At 48.9% G+C, this 18,856-nt stretch overlaps 1 protein-coding gene across 1 annotated transcript in view; it reads left to right on the top strand.

Moving 5' to 3' along the window:
* The window catches only part of LOC138756804 (microtubule-associated serine/threonine-protein kinase 1-like), an 80,162-nt gene extending 61,527 nt beyond the window's left edge, over positions 1–18,635 (top strand). Inside the window, exons 20-27 of the mRNA XM_069923193.1 lie at positions 2,113–2,267; positions 4,187–4,449; positions 6,277–6,486; positions 8,977–9,203; positions 10,867–10,989; positions 13,086–13,222; positions 14,517–14,707; positions 16,273–18,635. Coding sequence (XP_069779294.1) covers positions 2,113–2,267; positions 4,187–4,449; positions 6,277–6,486; positions 8,977–9,203; positions 10,867–10,989; positions 13,086–13,222; positions 14,517–14,707; positions 16,273–18,122 — 3,156 coding nt within the window. The 3' untranslated portion in view covers positions 18,123–18,635. The remainder of the gene's footprint in view (positions 1–2,112; positions 2,268–4,186; positions 4,450–6,276; positions 6,487–8,976; positions 9,204–10,866; positions 10,990–13,085; positions 13,223–14,516; positions 14,708–16,272) is intronic.
* Positions 18,636–18,856: the final 221 nt, after the last annotated feature.

Genomic DNA, 18,856 nt, shown 5'->3' with positions numbered 1-18,856 from the left:
TCTACTGTTCAAAATGTATAAGGGTTGTAATTGGGCGGCATGGGCTCGTGGGCCGAAAGGGCCCATGACTCTGCTATGTGTCTAAATTTAAATTTGGAATGTCAGAGAAATGTTCCCTTTCGAAGGGGAGAGTTGCATTTGCTTATCAACTTTCCCAACCTCCGGGCCTTCCTTGACACACCCACTGAAACGCAGCCGATTTATGCCCAGCAAGTTGCCAAAACCGTTTTATTCCTTCGTTCGTGGGAAGTAGGCGCCACCAGAAAGCGGGCGTTCAGTTTAAATTGTGTATCCCTGATGGGCCCTTGAACGGAGGAGGCTGCGAAGCGTCACTCACATTATTGGGCCTGGAGTCACGTAGATCAGGGTGGCAGATTGGGGTTTTGCAGGGGTCAGTGCAGACATTGGAATCTGCAGCAAAGGCTGGAACAGCTCAGCAGGTTGAACAGTGTTTTTGGGAGAAAAATAATCCAAAATTTAGATTTATTGTCAGAATACCCACATGACATCACATCCAATTACTGTAGGTAATTGTAGGTGTAGGTGTGGATATGCGTGAGATTACTTTCCCTGAGGCAGAATTTCTACTTATGCGTGGTGCAAAAAACTGTACTCAAAAAAAGATTTATCGGCAAAAGAGAGAGAAATGTAAACAAACAGACTGCAATAAATATTCAATAATAAATAAAGTGCAAAGTAAGAGTCCTTAAACGAGTCCCTGATTGAGTTTGTGGTTGAGGAGTCTGACGGTGGAGGGGGAGCAGCTGTCCTGTACCTGGTGGTGCGAGTCTCGTGGCACCGATACCTCTTTCCTGACGGCAGCAGCGAGAAAAGTGCATGTACTGGGTAGTGTGGGTCCTTGATGATCGGTGCTGCTGCTCTGACAACAGCGATCCCTCTCGACGATGGCGAGAGTTTTGCCTGGGATGTACTGGGCCGTGACCACTAGCTTTTGCAGAGCTTTCCACTCATGGATATCGGTGTCCCCGTACCAGACCGTGATGCAGCCGGTCAGCACACTCTCCACCACACATCTGTGGAGGTTTGCCAGGGTTTCCGATGTCAAACCAAACCTGTCCAAACTCCTGAGAAAGTAGAGGCGCTGACGTGCTTTTCTCACGATGAAATTTGTGTGTTGGATCCAGGAAAGATCCTCCAAGATAGCAGCTCCCAGGAATTTAAATTTGGTGTTACTGTCGTACCGAGCCGCACAGTCGTAGGTGTAAAGTGAGTAGAGCAGGGGGCTAAGAACACAGCTGTGGTGCTCCAGTACTGACGGAGATAGTGGAGATGTTCTGATCAATCCTCACTGATTGTGGACTGGAAATCCAGGATCCAGTGGGGTACTGAGGCCCAAGTCTTGGAGTTTGCTGATCAGTTTTGAGGGGATGATGGTGTTAAAATGCTGTAATCGATAAAGAGCACCTTTGCTGACCAGGGCTTGATGTACAGCCAGTGAGATGGCATTTTCTGTAGATCTGTTGCTGGTCAACATTTCGGGAAGGAACCCGTCATCAAAGAGTTTTACAATAATTTCATGACTGTTATTGATGAGAATAGATTTTAATTTTTAATACCTGATTTATTTAATTACTTAAACTTAAACTCTCCAACTGCCATGGTGGGATTTGAGTCCATGTAGGACGCTGCACAGAAACATCCCCCTTTGGCCCACTGAGTGTATGCTAGCCATGGTTCCACTTATTGTATTCTCATTGTATTCTCTCCACAATCCCACCAGCTCCTCTTTCCCATCCAACTCGACCGCACACTTGCGCGGCCAATTAGCTCACCCTTCTGTGTCTTTCTGAGAGTTGGGAGGACGCCCGGGCACAGGGCCTACGTGAAAACTCCACAAAAGCAGCACCAGAGGCCAGGATACAACCCTGGAGCTGGGAGGCAGCGATTGTGCCGGCTGTTCCTCATCTCCGGGACAATGGTCCAGCTTGACCAAGCACAGCCTTTGGATTTTCCTCTCTCCTGCTAACATTGCCAGTTTCCCGCCTGTAAGTGCGATCCCCACCCCTCCACCCTCCCTGGATATGTGGGCAGAGGCAGCGAGAAGGGGCCATCCTGCAGGGCCTGCACTAACACCGGTTCCAATGTGTCCAGGTGTACAGCAGCATGGAGCGTCTCGCGCAGCATGAGGAGCAGAAGGCCCCAGTAGTCACCAGACGCAACCTGAACAAGCACAAGGAGGAAAAGAGTGAGGGTCTGAACACCCTCGGCTCCCGCGACAAGAGCTGGAGAACAAGCTCGCCAGAGATGTGAGTGGCCCAGACTCGTACACAGCCTTATACCTCTGCCTCACCATTCTGTCACCTTGTCCATGCTTTCTCGATCTGTCACGCCCTTCATAAATATACATCCAGATCACTCTATTCTCTGGAGCGTAGAAGAATAAGGGAAGATTTGATATATATAGTTATCATGGAAATAGATGGAGTAGGTGAAAGAGTAAATCACGAACATCTGCAGACTCCGGAATTGAAGTAAAAACACAACGCTGGAGCAACTCAGCAGGTCACACAGTGTCCTTTATGTAGCAAAGATCAAGATGAGGGGATCAAGCCTGAAATGCTAGTTATGTACCTTGATGTTTGCTATATAAGGTACACGGTTTGACCTGCTGAGTTTCTCCAGCGTCGGGTTTTTACAAAAAATTAAAGTCAGCTTTTTTTTTCCCACTGAGGGTGGGTGAGATAAAAACCAGAGGACTCGGGTTAAGGGTGAAAGGGGAAAAGTTTAGTGAGAATATTGGGGGGAAATTTCTTCACACAGAGTGGTGGGGGTATGGAACGAGCTGCCAGCTGAAGTAGTGAACACGGGCTCAATTTCAGCACTTAAAAATTTGGACAGGTCCATGGATGGGACGGGTATGGAGGGCTATGGAATGGTGCAGGCCAATGGGACAAGGCAGAATAATAGTTTGGCACAGACTAGAAGGGCTGGAGGGCCTATTTCTGAGCTGTTGTTTTCTATGGTACCTGTACAATCACTGGACCCTCTGTATAGTTAAACACAAATGTCTGCAGATGCTGGGGCCAAGTGCAATCCATAAACGCAATGGAGAAACTCAGCAGGTCAAGTCAGCAGTTCCGAGTGTCTCCAGCATGTTTGTATATTCCCCTACCTTATTCATCTCATCAAAATGTAGCACATTGTTCAAAATTTTACCTCATTGAGACCCTCCTGCATAATTCAACCCCCTGTCTCCACCCCCTACTTCTCCACAACCTTCTGGTCATCCACAATCTCTGTTGCTCCGTGCCTATGAATGCATGAGCTTTAACCTCTAGAAACATTTACTGTATTCACCTCTTCTTCAATGTTCAATGTCCCTCAATGCATTGTGGTCATTTATACTGTTGTTGGCGTGTCTTGTGCATCTGTATGACTACAGCACATAGACATCTCCGTCCATCTTTAGATTGTACTTGTGCTCGTGACCATACACTGTCATATCATAAATCCCTCCTCTAAGTTCTTCCTGTCCTCCCCATCTCCTTCCCCCTCCCTTTCCTCCTCTTCCCCCTTACTCTCCAGTCTGCTCCCTCTCTCCCCACCCTGCCCCTCCATCATTCTTCATCTCTCCCCTTCCATCTACCTGTCCACATTCCTCCACCTTCTCACCTTCCCCCCCCTCACCACTATCTCCCCGTTACTTTCCTCTCCCCCTCTCCTCTCTCCCCCTCCCCTTCCCACTCTCATCCCTCACTCTCCCCCTCACTCCCTCTCTTCACCACTCCCGTTCCCCTCTCTTGTCTCCTCCCCTCCTCAGTATCTCCCCTCCCCCTCACTTACCCCTCTTTCCCTCCCCTTCCCACACTCTCCCCTCGCTCTTCTTCCCTCCTTCTCTTCCCTCACCCCACTCCCACTCCTCTCTCTCGCCTCCTCCCCTCCCCAGTTTCTTCCCCCTCTCCTCTCCATTCCCCCTCTCTTCCCTCACCCAACTCTCTTGCCTCCTCCCCATCTCCCTCTCCATTCCCTTGTAACTTCCCCCTCCCCTCCCTTCGCTCTCTCCTCCCCACACTGCCCCTCACTCTCCCCTCCCTCCTTCCCTCCCCATTATCTCCCCCTCCCACTCATTCTCCCCTCCATGCTTCCCTCTCCTCCCTCCCATTCCTCCCTCTCTCCACACCTCTCTCTGCTGCTGTCACCTACCTCTCCCCTTCCTCATTTCCAGGAAGCGCCTCTCGGCGTCCGAGTCCTCCTACGGCGAGATGGACTCCAGCCCTCCGCTCACAGTCCGCCGCCGCTTCTCTGCCCTCATGGACACTCACAAGTTTGCTGCTCCCCTCGAGGATGATACGGAGGTTACACACAAAAGCGTGGAGGTGCAGACGGTGGGACCTGCGCCCGATCAAGGGAGCCAGCCGGAGCTGCGGCAGAGGGATGGGGAAGGCCAGGGATTGGTCGACAATGCCGTGAGCAGTCCCACGTTCCCAGGTAAGTCCTTGTACTGTCCAAGACTACAACATGGGAACAGGCCCCTTGGCCCATCTAGTCTGTGCCGAACTATTATTCTGCCTAGTTCCACTGACCTGCACCCAGTCTATAGCCCGCCAATCACCTCCCATCCACGTACCTGTCCAAGGTTTTCTTAAATGTCAAAATTTAGCCGGACGTCACCTATTCAGGCTGGTAGCTCCCACCACTCTCCATGCGAAGAAGTTCTCCTTAATGTTCCCTTCAAACATTTCACCTTCCAACTGCCCACCTTATTGATGCTTCTCACAATTCAATAAACTTCTATCAGCCTCCAACATCCCAGAGAAAATGGCCCAAGGGTTAGCCTAATGGTTATCCCATTGCTATTCCAGTGCCAGTGACCCAGGTTCTAATTGGGTGTGTGTTCCCCGTGACTTGCTTGGGTTTCCTCCGCATGCTCCAGTAATGTACGATAAAGTAGGGGGATTTGTAGATTGATCGGACTGCACGGGTTTCTTGGACTGAAGTAACCTTCTACCATGTTGTATCCTTAAAATGATATCCAACCTCTTCTCATACCTCGCATGCTCTATTCCAGGTAACATCCTGGTAAATCTCTTCTGGACGTACCCCAAAGCCTCCACATCCTTCCCTCCATTGGACAACCAGAATTGCACACGTTAGTCCAAATGCAGCTGAACCAACATGTTGTAATGTGGCTCATCCACTCCAAGCCCTGCCCAATGAAGGCTAGTCACCACTCAGTATGGAAGGGCATTGCGTGGAATGTATCGGACTGAATCCCTCCTTCTCCTCACACCCTGTCAGCAGATCAGAGATTACATGCAATCAATTTAAATTTTTTTTAAGTTAGACATACAGCTCGGTAAGAGGCCATTTGGGCCCACAAATCCGTGCCCACCAATTTACACCCACTCTCGGAACGTTTTGAAGGGTGGGAGGAAACCGGAGCCCCTGGGGGGGATGCCCATGCAGACACTGGGAGAACGTACAAACTCCTTACAGACAGTGCGGGATTCGAACCCCAGTCCCAATCACTGTAAAGGCATTGCGCTAACCACTACGCCAACCATGCCTAGGGCAAGGGAATATTTGGCAATTGAATGTGTTCATAGCCAGGGCATTAATATTTGGGGCACTGGGGGAATCAGGACATATGGAATTGGGCTGGAAAGCAAACAAGATGCCTTTGCCCATGATCTTGTTGAGTGATAAACACAGACTCAAGGGACTGAAGTTTTGATAAAGGTAACTACTGGAATAAGGTTGAAAGGGCACAGAGGAGATTTACAAGGATGTGGCCTGGACTTGAACTGAGGGAAAGGTTGAAACAGGTTAGAAATATCCAGAAGTATGATGAATCGAGTAAATGAAAGCAGGCTTTTTCCACTGAGGTTAAGAGAGATAAAAACTAAAGGGCATGAATTAAGAGTGAAAAGTTTGAAGTGAGCATTAGGGGGAAATTCTTCACTCAGAGAATGGTGGGAGTGTGGAATGAGCTGCCAGTTGAACTGATAAATGAGGGCTCAATTTGACATATAAGAAAAGTTTGGACAGATACATTGATGGGAGGGGTACGGGCTGGATGCAGGTCAGTGGGACTAGGCATGGACTAGAAAGGCCTGTTTTTATGGTGTGATGTTCTATGATCCTACGGTTCTGGCTTGAAAGAGTGACTGGCCATTTCACCCATGGACTGCTTACCCATGGACCACTTCCGCACTGCCTGACCTGCTGGGTTCCTCCAGCAATTGTTCGTCCGCCCACCTTCCCTGGATCCGGGCACTGCGCTCATGCTAAACTGACTCAGTCTTGTTCCTCCAGCTGATAGGCCGGTGAAGTTAAGTGAATCTTTGCCCAGCGTTATCAAGGAACCGGATACCTCCTCCACCAAGGCAACGAGCGACCTGGCTGTGCGGCGAGCCCGGCACCAACAGCTGTCCGGGGACTCGGCGGAGAAGCGCCCCTCTCGGCCTGTAAACAAGGTCATCAAATCGGCGTCAGCTACTGCCCTGTCAGTCATGATCCCCGCAGGTATGGAATAGCGAAGCACAAGGCACGTACCCTCAGAAGGCTTCAGCTTGTCTTGGGGTCTTGCTGACCACAATACATACTGAGATACTAGACAGCAATCGGTCCTTTCAGTCCACGAGTCTGTGGTGCCCAATTACACCCAATTAACCTACTAACCCCATGCATTTTTGGAACATGGGAGGAAACCGGAGCACCCAGAGGAAACCCCCGCAAGTCACAGGAAGTACGTGCAAACTCGTTACAGACAACGGCAGATTCAAATCTGGGTCGCTGGCGCTGTAATTGCGTTGCGCAAACCGCTACATTAACAGTGTGCCATTTTATTCCTTCTACCAAAGTGCCGCCTCACAGAGAACTAGGAAAGGTTCTTGGATATTTCAGGGGTTTCACTGGGCTTTTTTTTAAAAAAATATTGAATTAAATTGTAAATTTAGACATACAGCGCAGTAACAGGCCCTTCCAGCCCATTAGCCCATGCCACCCAATTACACCCAATTGACTCCAGTTCATTTTGAAGGGTGGCAGGAAACTGGAGCCCCTGTTGAAAACCCACACAGATATTGGAGAGAACATACAAACACCTTACACTATAGAGAGCGTGGGAACCAATCTCTGGGCCCAATCGCTGGCACTGTGACAGTGTGGCGTTAACCACTACGCTATCCATGCCATCTTAACGGACATAAAATCTTTGTAGTCTAATGTCCATCCAAAATCCAAAGATATCCTAACAGTTTCATCCAAGCCCATTCCTTATCCTAAATTTATTCTAGGATATTTTAGGGATCTCAGTGTGTGAAGGCTGTGTTGAATTACACTGGACAACGGAGATTTTCCTTCCTGAACACTTTTGGGTGTATTTTCTGGATTTTGAACTTCTGATCACAAAAATCTCCTTAAAATTGTCCTATCATGTTTTGTTTTTTCCAAATGTAACCTATTTCCTGTCATATTTTAAGTCTACCACAAACCAACCTGTTTCAGTCCAAGCCTGCCTGGACATGCACTCATTGTAGGTGCTATGTAAATGTTGTCTTAGCCCTGGGCATGCTTGGTCAGGATAGATGCAGTCAGACTAGAAAAGCAGCTCACGTATTGCATACAGGGCACCAAACTACATCCAGCTCATTAACCACATGCTTCAAGCAGACCAAACCAAGAAGTGTAACATGTCTTTGAAAGTTCATTTTCTGCATTTGCATTTGGACGCTGATCTTGGTTCATTCAGTGACGAACACGGTGAAAGGTTTCACCAGGACATTGCGACCATGGAAAAGTGATATCAGGGCAACTGAGGTCCATCAATATGCTGGCCGACTATTGTTGGACACTGACACAAAAGGGATCAGATGCTGAATACAAACGAAAACCAGGAACAAAACATATTTAGGTCAGATGAACTGACACAACGTGTCAGCATCATTACGCGATTAAACATGCTAAATTCAACCAAAGTTAATTTAATGTTTCTCCAACTTCCTACGTGATACAGAAAATCTGAAATTGTCTTCAGGAAGCAAACATTTTGAAAACATTTGTTGTCCAGTGTCATCAATGGCCAGTGGATGTTATTTTGTCAGTGAACATTTGTTTCCCACGCGCCCCCCCCCCCCATGTTTACAAATTCCAGGGCTGTAGGTCAATTGCGAGTAATTGGCCAACATGGGCTCGTGGGCCGACAGGGCCTGTTACCATGACGTATGTCTAAATTTAAATGCTGCTGTGACTTGTGGTTAGGATTAAAAAGTGCGACAGTGGATGTCGCTCGAGTCAAGCTGTGTATATAAAAGGTCCCTGCCTGACCCACTGAACTCCTCCAGTAAACCTGCTAGCCTCGCTGCTCCAGTTTGGACCCCTGGTGCTGTCTCTGTGGAGTTTTCCTGCCTGAGCTCAACTGGGTTTCCTCCCACGTCTGAAAGGTGCGAACGAGTGCGTTAACTGACTGCTTCAATTTGCTCTCACTGTACAGGTGAGGGGTGGAGTGACAGAAAGATGAGGAAAATATGAATGGGGAATAGTTAATTAACGCTGTTTGTTTGTTGACCTGCTCTCCTCCCTCTCCCATTCTTCCCCCTTCTCTCCCAGTCTTTAATTCAGATGTCTGCCTGCTTTTTGCTCATACCTCAAAGAAGAGCTCAGGCCTGAAACATCGGGAATACAAATTTACCTCCTCTGGATGCTGCGAGACCTGCTGAGTTCCTCCAGTGTTTACTGTGTGTATTAACCACAATCTCATTGTCTACAGAGTTCTATGTTTTAATCCAATGGTTTGAATGGAAACTTGTTAGCCAGATGGATTTAATGGGCTGAAGAGCCTGTTTCCATGCTGTGTGGCTATGAACTATACGCAAGTCCAAGTGTTTGTTATTGAAAGACAGAACATCCCTTGCATTTTTAGTCTCCTGTCTCCATGGCCCTCTGTGAATGAGCATTGATGTTCTGTGCCTCTCAGCCAATCTCACAGTGTCTCTCTTTTACATTGTCCAGTAGAGCAACACAGCGGCTCACCCCTCGCAAGCCCCATGTCACCGCGATCTCTGTCGTCCAACCCATCCTCGCGCGATTCCTCACCCAGCCGGGACTTTTCTCCGGCAGTCACCAGCCTGAGGTCCCCCATCACCATCCACCGGTCCGGGAAGAAGTACGGGTTTACACTCCGTGCCATCCGGGTATACATGGGAGACACTGATGTCTACAGTGTCCATCATATGGTGTGGGTGAGTATCGTTGGGCAGAGTGGTCTCCATTGAATCACACCGGGAATCGCATGCTAACTATGCGAGCCCGTGAAGCCATTGCCTGTTTCTGCACTGTTTCTTTTCTAATTTCCGGCGGGAAATTGTTTGGTTTTTTTAAAAAATACAATAGTGCAGATAGGTTAAATCTGGAAAAAAAGCAAAACACATGCCGAAATTACGTAACCAGTCCATCTTTGGGTGGGTTGGAGGGGTGGGGGGGGGGGGGGGGGGGGGGGGAAGAACTGGTTTCAGGCTGATGGAAGGTATCAACCTGAAATGCACACTCAGTTCTTTTCTCCACGGTCGCTGCCTGGCCAGCTGAAGAATATTTTATGGGAAAGTAGCTATTGGGATGGGCTCAATATAGCTCTAGTTTTAGATTTAATATTCTGCCTTCATTGTTTCGTATATTTTTTTTCCAGTCCACTTGAAGGAGGTTTCTGATTTTATTTTGTCTTCAAGTTCAAGTTGATTATCATCCGATGAAACAGTTTTTTTGGACCACAGTGCACCATGTGCGCGCACACACCACACACACACACACACACACACACACACACACACACACGCATGCATGCACACACACACACACATAATAGTCACATATACATACTCTGTTTTACAAAAGTAGAGCATTCCTACGAAACTTTTCGTAAGCTGAAATGGCATAAAGTGATGACCCATTCACTACTATTGAAGGCCATCTTTGTAAAAGCGAAAGCCCATTCAAATTTCCTTCAGATAGCGAACGCAGGTTTCTTCATAAAAGCTAATTTGTGTGGAGCAAGTATTCATAAAGTGGGGTACACCTGTATATAGAAAGATGTAATTTAAAATGAACATATATGAATATTTTGGGATGATTTACTCAATTACAGGACACTGTTCATCAATCTCGCGGCCTGAGGGAAGAAGCTGTTTCCCAGCCTGGCCAGTCCTGGTTTTGATGCTCCTGTTCCTCTTTCTTGATAGTAGTGGATCAAAGATACTGTGTGCTGGATGGAATGGGTCTATAATTCTTTGAGACCTATTTAAGCAATACTCCCATTAAATGTCATCAGTAGCAGAAAGGGATACCTCAGGAGTCTTCTCAGCTGTTTTGATGATACATGTTTGAAAAGAACCAGTATTTCTGTCCTGTGTAACTGCTGCTGAGGCATCATGACTGCATTAGTGTCGGTGGGGGGGCGGGGGGGGGGGGGGGTGGAGAGAATGGGACACCCTTCCCTTGCAAACTGTTGCCACATTTTTCTTTGGAAACTGTTTTTCCAATTTCCATCCTGAATCCAGTTCATGTCAAATCAACTGAGGTATCTGAATGCAGAAACCAGATGCTTAAACGCCACAAGGCGGAGAAGCACTCTCAATGTCCCTCTTGCAGAAGCTGAAATTTGCAGGAATGTTGGACCGTGTATCAGAGAAAAATCCACTGGGCTCCGCTAGCTCTCAGGAGATTGATTTTATTGGCCCCAGACCCTTCTTCCACAGGAACCCACACTCAGCGAAGCAATGCACAGTGAAGTCTGCCTGTGTAATGAGTGGATAGTTTCACAATTCAAAGCCAGCTGGAGAGTTTGATTTGGTGGGACATTGTCCGAAAGGAGTGGTGATTTCTCTTTTTAATTTTATTTCTCCATTGCAGCACGTAGAAGATGGAGGGCCATCGCATGATGCAGGGCTTTGTGCTGGCGATCTTATAACCCACGTCAATGGGGAACCTGTCCATGGACTCGTCCACACTGAAGTTGTGGAACTGATACTGAAGGTACTAGGTCTCTCCTTGTTACGTCATCCTTGTCCAATCTCTCGTCCATATCGTGTCAGACTCTGTTTGGCCACTGTTCCCAGGATGTTCCTCGAAAGCCAGATGTTAAAAATCTATTCCAAAGACTATATAAGTTATCTGTCAGAATGCCTCATAGACAAGCGATGAATGGAGCCCTCCCAGTCAGATCCTTTCTGTACAACCAGAACATCACCCATCACTCACGTCCACGAGTTGACAGACCATCGCCCACCTCTTTGCTGTATGCAGTTTACAAAGGTTGTGTGGAGAAAGATGCAACAATCACTGTTCATCCCCGGCAACAGTGTTCTGGTCTTCGGGATGTTCCTGGGGGGGACACACAGAGTCAGACATCCAGAACTGCTGGAAGTCCATCAACTCAGTGAAAGGCGCACTTTGGTCTGCCCAAAACCTGTTGGTCTTTCAGCACACGGAGATGTCTGGCACATTCCAGGGATACGTGCTGAGATTTGGTGCAGCCAATGGTAGAGCACCGCGGGGAAGGACTACAGTCTAGAGCCCTCCATTACCGGGCATTGGGGGGAGGGGCTGAGATGGAGGGAAGTCCCTCCACCAATTGAGAGGGGGAGAAATGACAAGGTGTCACAATGGTGGAATTCACTGCCCATCGAAGCAGTGGAGGCGACCTCAGTAAATATGTTTAAGACAAGGTTGGTTAGATCTTTACAAAGTAGGGGAATTTATGGATTTGGGGAAAAGGCAGGGAGGTGGAGATGAGCCTCTCATCAGATCGGCCATGATCACATTGAATGGCGGAACAGGCTTGATGGGCCAGACAGCCGACTTCTGCTCCTATTTCTTATGTCCTTATGCTGCGTTACCTCCTGATCTTCTCCAGCATGTTTGTGTTGCACAGAAGGCAAAGGGGATTTGGTTTCCATACCAAGAATGACCTCCAGATATGATTTTAATTTTTTTAATTAAAAAAAAATGTAATCATCCAGCACGGTATCAGGCCCTTCCGGCCCACGAGCCCGTGGTGCCCAATTTTGGCCTATAACCACTGGTACATATTGAAGGGTGGGAGGAAACCGGAACCCCCAGGGAAAGCCCACACAGACATGGGGAGAACGTACAAACTCCTTACAGACAGCACGGGATTCGAACCCCGGTCCATGATTGCAAGCTCTATAAAGGTGTGGCACTAACCATTACACCAACCGTGCCGATGTTGTGGACCCCTTCTGGGATCAGGAGAGATTCAAGGTGCGGAATAACAAAACCTGAAATGGCTTGATTCCTTTCTTGGTGTGAATGGAGCTCGTTGGAGACACTTCACCTTAATCGGACTGCGGCCAGGGCAAGAGAGTTACAATCATGAGAAGAGTCTGTCCCAGCTTGGTTTCATTTCATCCCAACAAGGAGATGAAGAGAGTTTAAGAAAGGCAGGGTAAATAGAGAAGACCTACTTCCCTTAGCAGAATAGCTAGGTGGGTGCATTTAAGTGAATTGAGAGAAAGATCAGTTGAATAAAATTATGTCACTGAATGAGTGATGGGGGTATGGAACTCCCTGGTTGAAGGAACTCTCCCCACATTTAAATAATGCCTTGCAGATCATTAACCTGTCGGGTCAGGGATTGAGAGCTGAGAAGTGGGATTGATCTGGTCCCTTTTTGTCATATCTGGCTGACTAATATCCTTTGCTACACTGAACATACGTGCAGACATACGGCATTGTAAAAGGTCATTTCGGCCCACAAGTCCGTGCCGCCCAATTTACACCCTCGTACGTTTCGAATGGTGGGAGGAAACCAAGGCCCTCGGGGGAAAACCCATACAGACGCGGGGAGAGCATACACTCTCCTTACAGCCAGCACAGGATTTGAACACCAGGCCCGATCGCTGGCGCTGTAAAGGCATTGCGCTAACCGCTACGCCAGCCGTGCCGTCCACTGTACTGTAAACTCAATGAGCTAGAAATTGTTTTCAATAATGGCCGTGCCCAATCAACCTCTGGCCCCAAGGGGCATGGTGGAGAAGGTGTGGGTGATACCACTGCCTCTTGCACCTTATTCGATCCTTAGCTTGACCTTGGCCCTTTCCTCTTTGCAGAGCGGGAGTCGAGTGACAGTCACCACCACGCCTTTCGAGAACACTTCCATCAAGATTGGGCCAGCCAGGAGATCCAGCTACAAGGCTAAGATGGCAAGAAGGAACAAGAAAAGTTCAGGAAAGGAAGGACAGGAAAGGTAAGGAGTGGGGGAGTGCAAACTAATGCTTGTCTATCACACACGTACTCTTCATGTATGCCTTCTTGCTGCATCCAATGGTGACATTTGGAAGCAGTTTTGCCATTCAGCCTGGAGATTTACTGCAGCTGTATAACGCACACTTGGAACAAGTCATCACTGACATTTATTGGCCATGCCTGGACCAGATACCCTTTGGGTGATTTCAGAGGGCAGTTAACATGGTGGTGTATAAGATGACCCTAGATTTTCCACTCACGATGATCTATACTTGCTGTACAAGACTGCCCCCAGTTTGGCCCTTGGCACTGACAAATGGAGTGATGCCGTCACAAAATTTTAAAAGCAAATTACTCAGTAAAGGTTTAAATTTTATCAGCACATTTTAAAATAAACCACTGTCGGTTCCTTTAACGGGCTGTACAGAGCCGGCGGCAGTCGGACTGGACCCCGCAGGGGAGCGCTGAGGTTTCGCCGTCATGGTTCGTACTGGATACCTGCCACGGGGGAAACGCTGAGATTTTCGGACTTCCTCCTTGGCGAATAAGACAACCTCTGGTTTTGGGGTGGCATTTTTAAGTTTTGCCTCATCTTATATGCCAGCATATATGGTAGTTAGCAGCTCTGGAACCAAGTATGGGCAGGGCTGGTTGGAAACAGTAGATTTCTCATCAATGGCATAGAGCTACCGGCCAAAACCTAGGTGTCCCCATTGCCTTCCAGTTTAATTGGCTTAATTACGCTTGTCGAAATTCCTGTGGCCGGAGCCCGAAAAAATTGTGAGGGGAGAGTTAGGGGGAGGAAAATGGGCTGGCAGGTGAGTACAGGGTGGGGAGTGGAAGAAATAGGAAAAATCTGTCTCGGAGACAGAGGACTTTGTATCGAGATAGTGTATCGAGTCTTTGTATCGAGAAAGGAAGGAAGGTGTGAGAGGAGAGGACCGGGGAGGGTCGCTGTTAGCGTGAGGGTTAGCGTGACTCCAACAGCGCCAGTCACTCAGGTTCAAGTGCGGCACTGTGTAAGGAGTTTGTACGTCCTCCCCATGACCTGTGTGGACTTTCCCCCGGAGGCTCTGATTTCCTACCAGCCTTCAAAACATACGGGGTCATAGGTTAATTGGGTGTACTGGGCAATACGAGTTTCAATGGCTGGAATTGGCTTCTACTATGCTGGATCACATAGACTGCTCCAGGGGGGAGGGGTGCTTGTCAATTGATGGTGTTTCCTATTAACTTGTGATGATCCAGACTGCCTCTTCTGTCCCCCTACTCTCTCTCCCCACCTCCCTCCGCAGTGGGAAGAAGCGCAGCTCCTTGTTCCGGAAGATCACAAAGCAATCCAACCTCCTGCACACCAGCCGCAGTCTCTCGTCCCTGAACCGCTCGCTCTCCTCCAGCGACAGTCTGCCCGCCTCGCCCACTCACAGTCTCTCGGCTCGCTCGCCTACACAGAGCTACCGGCCAACGCCCGACTCTGGCTATTTAGGTATTGCTACTCAAAGAAACTGGGCAAGTTCAAGGGGAGAGTGGGGTGGGAATGAGTGCAAAGATCTCTTAGTAGGTTAAGGTCGGGCACGCGAAGCAAAGGGATTTTATTGATTGAGTACAAGGCCATTCAGCCCATTGATCCTGTGCCAACTCCATGAAGAGCCATCCCATTTCCATGCTGGTATTTCCCCACTAATCCTGCAGAAAGCCTAAAGTGTCCTGCTCATTGTGAAAAGAAGAGGGTCCTGCGTGTTTTTTTTTGGATGGGACGTGGTTGGGGGTATTGTTCACCAGTGGCCTGATGCCTAGAACCTGACTGCAAATCGGCTGATCTTCCAGTGCCGGCCTCCTGGGCGTCCCAACAGTGTGTAGAAACTCGAAAATCTGTGGACACTGGGCAAGTTCAAGGTGGGAGTTGGGTGTTTTGTAAAAATGGCTCTACAAATTTATTGTTTTGTAAAAATGGCTCTACAAATCTGGAATTGACCACATACCGCAAGTCAGACGATGTTTTAGCCTGAGGCACAAATTTTGACCTCATCAGCAACAACATTGAGTCTCACTACAGAGAAGAGGTCGAGAATCTCGTGATGTGGAGTGAGAGGAACAACCTGACTCTCAACTGGACAAGATGAAGGAGATGATTGTGGTCTTTAGGAGGACCAGGACGACCACCCTCCACTACACATCAACAACTCTGTAGTAGAGAGAGTGGAAAGCATCAAGTTCCTTGGAGTTCACTTAACTAGTGACCTTTCATGGACACCCAACATCTTCTCGCGCAACAGCGACTGCACTTCCTGAGAAGACTGAAGCGGGCAAGGCCACCGGCCACCATCCCGTCAACCTTCTACAGGAGCTCTATCGAGATCGTCTTGGCCGGCTGCATCACAGTGTGGGTATGGTTGCTGTAGAGAAATGGATCGGAGGTCAATCTACAGGACCATAGGAGTGGCAGAGAGGATCACTGGGGTCTCCCTCCCACCCATCAACATGATCATTGTCTGAAGAGGGCATGTAAAAATCATTGAGGACCCCTTCTATTCCGCACGCAGCATCTTTCAACTTCTCCCATCGGGAAAGAGATACAGGAGGATCAGAGCCAGTACCACCAGGCTGAGGAACAGCTTCTTCTCACGGGCATTGAGAACGCTGAACGACCAAAGGAACTGCTCACACTGACCCTCCAAGACTCTCATATTCATGAAACAATATTTAATTATTTGTATATATGAATACTCGTCCTGCATATGCATTATTTGCCTGTATGTGTTATGACTGGTTGTGTGTCTGGGTTTTGCACTGAGGACCGGAGAACACTGTTTTGTCAGGTTGTACTTCTATGATCAGATGGCAATAAACTTGATTTGACTTGGCAAATATTTTCTATCTCTTACAGAGGCTGTCTGACTCTCCAAGTGTACAAATAGTTTGGCACAGACTAGATGGGCTGAAGGGCCTGTTGCTATGCTGTAGTGTTCTATGGTTTTACAAGCGGTTTAAGAGGGGAAACAATGTGAAATATCTTGTTTATGAGGACTTTGTGTTTGCCTTCTTCTGCAGGAGGTGGAGGGAACTCATCTCAGAGCAGCTCACCAGGTTCCAGTGTACCTAACTCCCCAGCGACCCCCCACCACATCAGGCCCAGCAGTCTCCACGGCCTGTCACCAAAGCTACAACGCCAGTACAGATCAGCACGCTGCAAGTCGGCTGGCAACATTCCCCTGTCCCCTCTCGCTCACACGCCGTCGCCCACCCACCCTTCCCCTCAACACCCTCCCTTCCCTCTGCCCTCCCACACCGTGGGCAGCTCCAACACCACCCAGACCTTCCATGTCAAGCTCCACTCGTCGCCCCCGGTGGTCCGGCCCCGCCCCAAGAGCGCTGAGCCCCCCCGCTCCCCGCTGCTCAAGCGGGTGCAGTCTGCCGAGAAGCTCTCTGTGCCCCTGGCGTCCGAGAAGAAGCTGGCAATACGCAAGCACAGCCTGGAAGCTTCCCATTCGGAATTCCGGAAGGATGGGCTGCACAGCGACATGAGCCTGCAGAGCCTGGCGGAATCAGAAGGGGAGATCCTGGGGTCCAAGGTGGAAGGCAGTGAAGTCGGAGCTTTCAGGCAGATGGCCGTGAGAAAGCTGGGAAGGCAAGAGTCTCCATTGATTGATCGGGATATATTCTCCACTATCAGGCAAGAGAGGGGAGAAGGCTTGGACCCAGTGCAAGAGCTGGAGGTTAAAGCAAGCGATCATGAAGAAGGCATCAAAATTGGCCAAGAGGACCAAAAGAGTCCCTGGTCTATTGTACCCTCTGTTATTGGTGGGCCCAATGGCATGGTGAAGATTGGGGCTGAACTCCCTGGAAGGAATTGCACTGGATCTCCTTCGTTGAAGAGTTCTGGAGTATCAAAGCCCCTGATTTCAGAGCCCTGTCCAGAAAGCACAATGTCATTGCCTTCGGACAAAGGCCAAAACAAGGCTATGTCATGCGGTTCCCCGAATGGATGGAATGGTGTGCCTTCATGCTCCGTCCCAGCCATGGGGGCGGACAAACATTCCGGGCCCTCGCAGGTCTTGCGGCCCGACACGTTGGTGGCATGTCCTGACATGCGGGCGTCTCCGGGTCCCGTCACAGCCTGCCTTAGTGTCAGTGCGACTCCCTCCGTGCGAGTGGATGGTGTCAGCAAGTCTCCCGAGAAAGCTCACCCCCGACAGACCAAGAAGGACTCGCCGAGCAAGAGGCACCAGGCAGTGCAGACCGAATTGGTGGGATCTGCCTACCAGAGCTGGGACGGACGGATTGGCTCCACATCGGGACCAGATGATGCAGCTCCCACTCATCCAAAGGAAAAGGAGGAAACCGTTCAAATCCCCTCCGTTCTGGATCCGGCCGCAGCTTCCGGGGATAAGAGGAGCTCAGCAAGCGAGACCAAAGATCTGTGCAGATCGGAAGGGAAGACTGATTTACTTCAGGAATCCCTTCCTCATCCAACCAAGCAGCAAGACCCTGTGGATAAAAGTGCCCCAGTCAACTGTTGCAAAGGGGCCCTTGAAACCTCCAGGGAGGGTCACACAGTCCCAGAGAATAAAATCAAGAAGCCACCAGACTCCACCTCATGCGGGCATGGCCAAAGCTCGCCAGCAGCGGGGTCATCGAGTGGGGACAAGCCAAGTTTTGTTAATCAATTGGCCACAGTGGCAAAGAGTGTACTTGGTCCGGTGAAGATAGCCATCCCCATGACACCAACAGCCGTGGAGAGATGGAAAGCAGGGGATAACGTAAAGACGCTTGCTGAACCACAAGGGACCTCCACGAGCCTCTCAGCGGTGGTTCCTAAACCGGTATCTCCTGCGCCATCACAGGACACAGACACTCTGGCTCCCCTGGAAAAGAAACCGATAAACCGTCAAAAGTTTTAGTAAGGGCTGTGTATTCGTGGGTGTTAATGTGGGCATGTGTCTGACTGCACGTGTGAGATTATGTGCTGCGTGTGTGTATGGCCGTGTGGGGGAGTGCATTTTATGTATGCGTGGGCCTGCGACTGCGTGCACATGCAAGATTGTGTGCTGCGTGTACGTATGGCCGTGCACGGGGAGTGGCCGTTTTATGTGTGTGTGGGCTTGCGCGTAGTGTCAGTGCACACGCACCAGACTGTGCGCTGGGTGTATGTAGGGGTGGCCGTGCGAGTGTGTTTTACGTACGTGTCAGAATGTGTGCGCGCGCGTTTCAAAAAAAGAAGACCTGCAAATAACCGGGCGTTTATACAAAATCAAACACTTCCTGAGGTGAACAACGCAACTGGGGGGATTTTAAAAAAACTTAAGAATCTCAGATTCTGATCTGCCAAGGTGCCCATTCAGTTGAAAAAAAAATTGCAAATATTTCAAAAGAATGTGAAAGGTTTCAAAAAATATTCGTGTTTCAGCATCATGTGACTGCATGTTTGTGTATAAAATATGCTTAAACAGCTTTTACATGTCATGAACTTAAATATTCTGAAGTGCTCTTGTATAAAGGGGTTAGTAATTTATTGAAGTTATGTAAATTGGCTGCAGATTAGCATTTAACCCTAACCAACACCTCTCAATCCGACGAAGTATTCAGAATCAGCATTGCAAATGTTCTCAAAGGGGCCCAGCCTTCTGTGAACTTT

This window comes from Narcine bancroftii, chromosome 3 (genome assembly GCF_036971445.1).
Source record: "Narcine bancroftii isolate sNarBan1 chromosome 3, sNarBan1.hap1, whole genome shotgun sequence".
Classification (NCBI taxonomy): Eukaryota; Metazoa; Chordata; class Chondrichthyes; order Torpediniformes; family Narcinidae; genus Narcine; species Narcine bancroftii.
The sequence above is the reverse complement of the archived record's forward strand: the minus strand, read 5'-3'. Positions and strand labels throughout refer to the sequence as shown.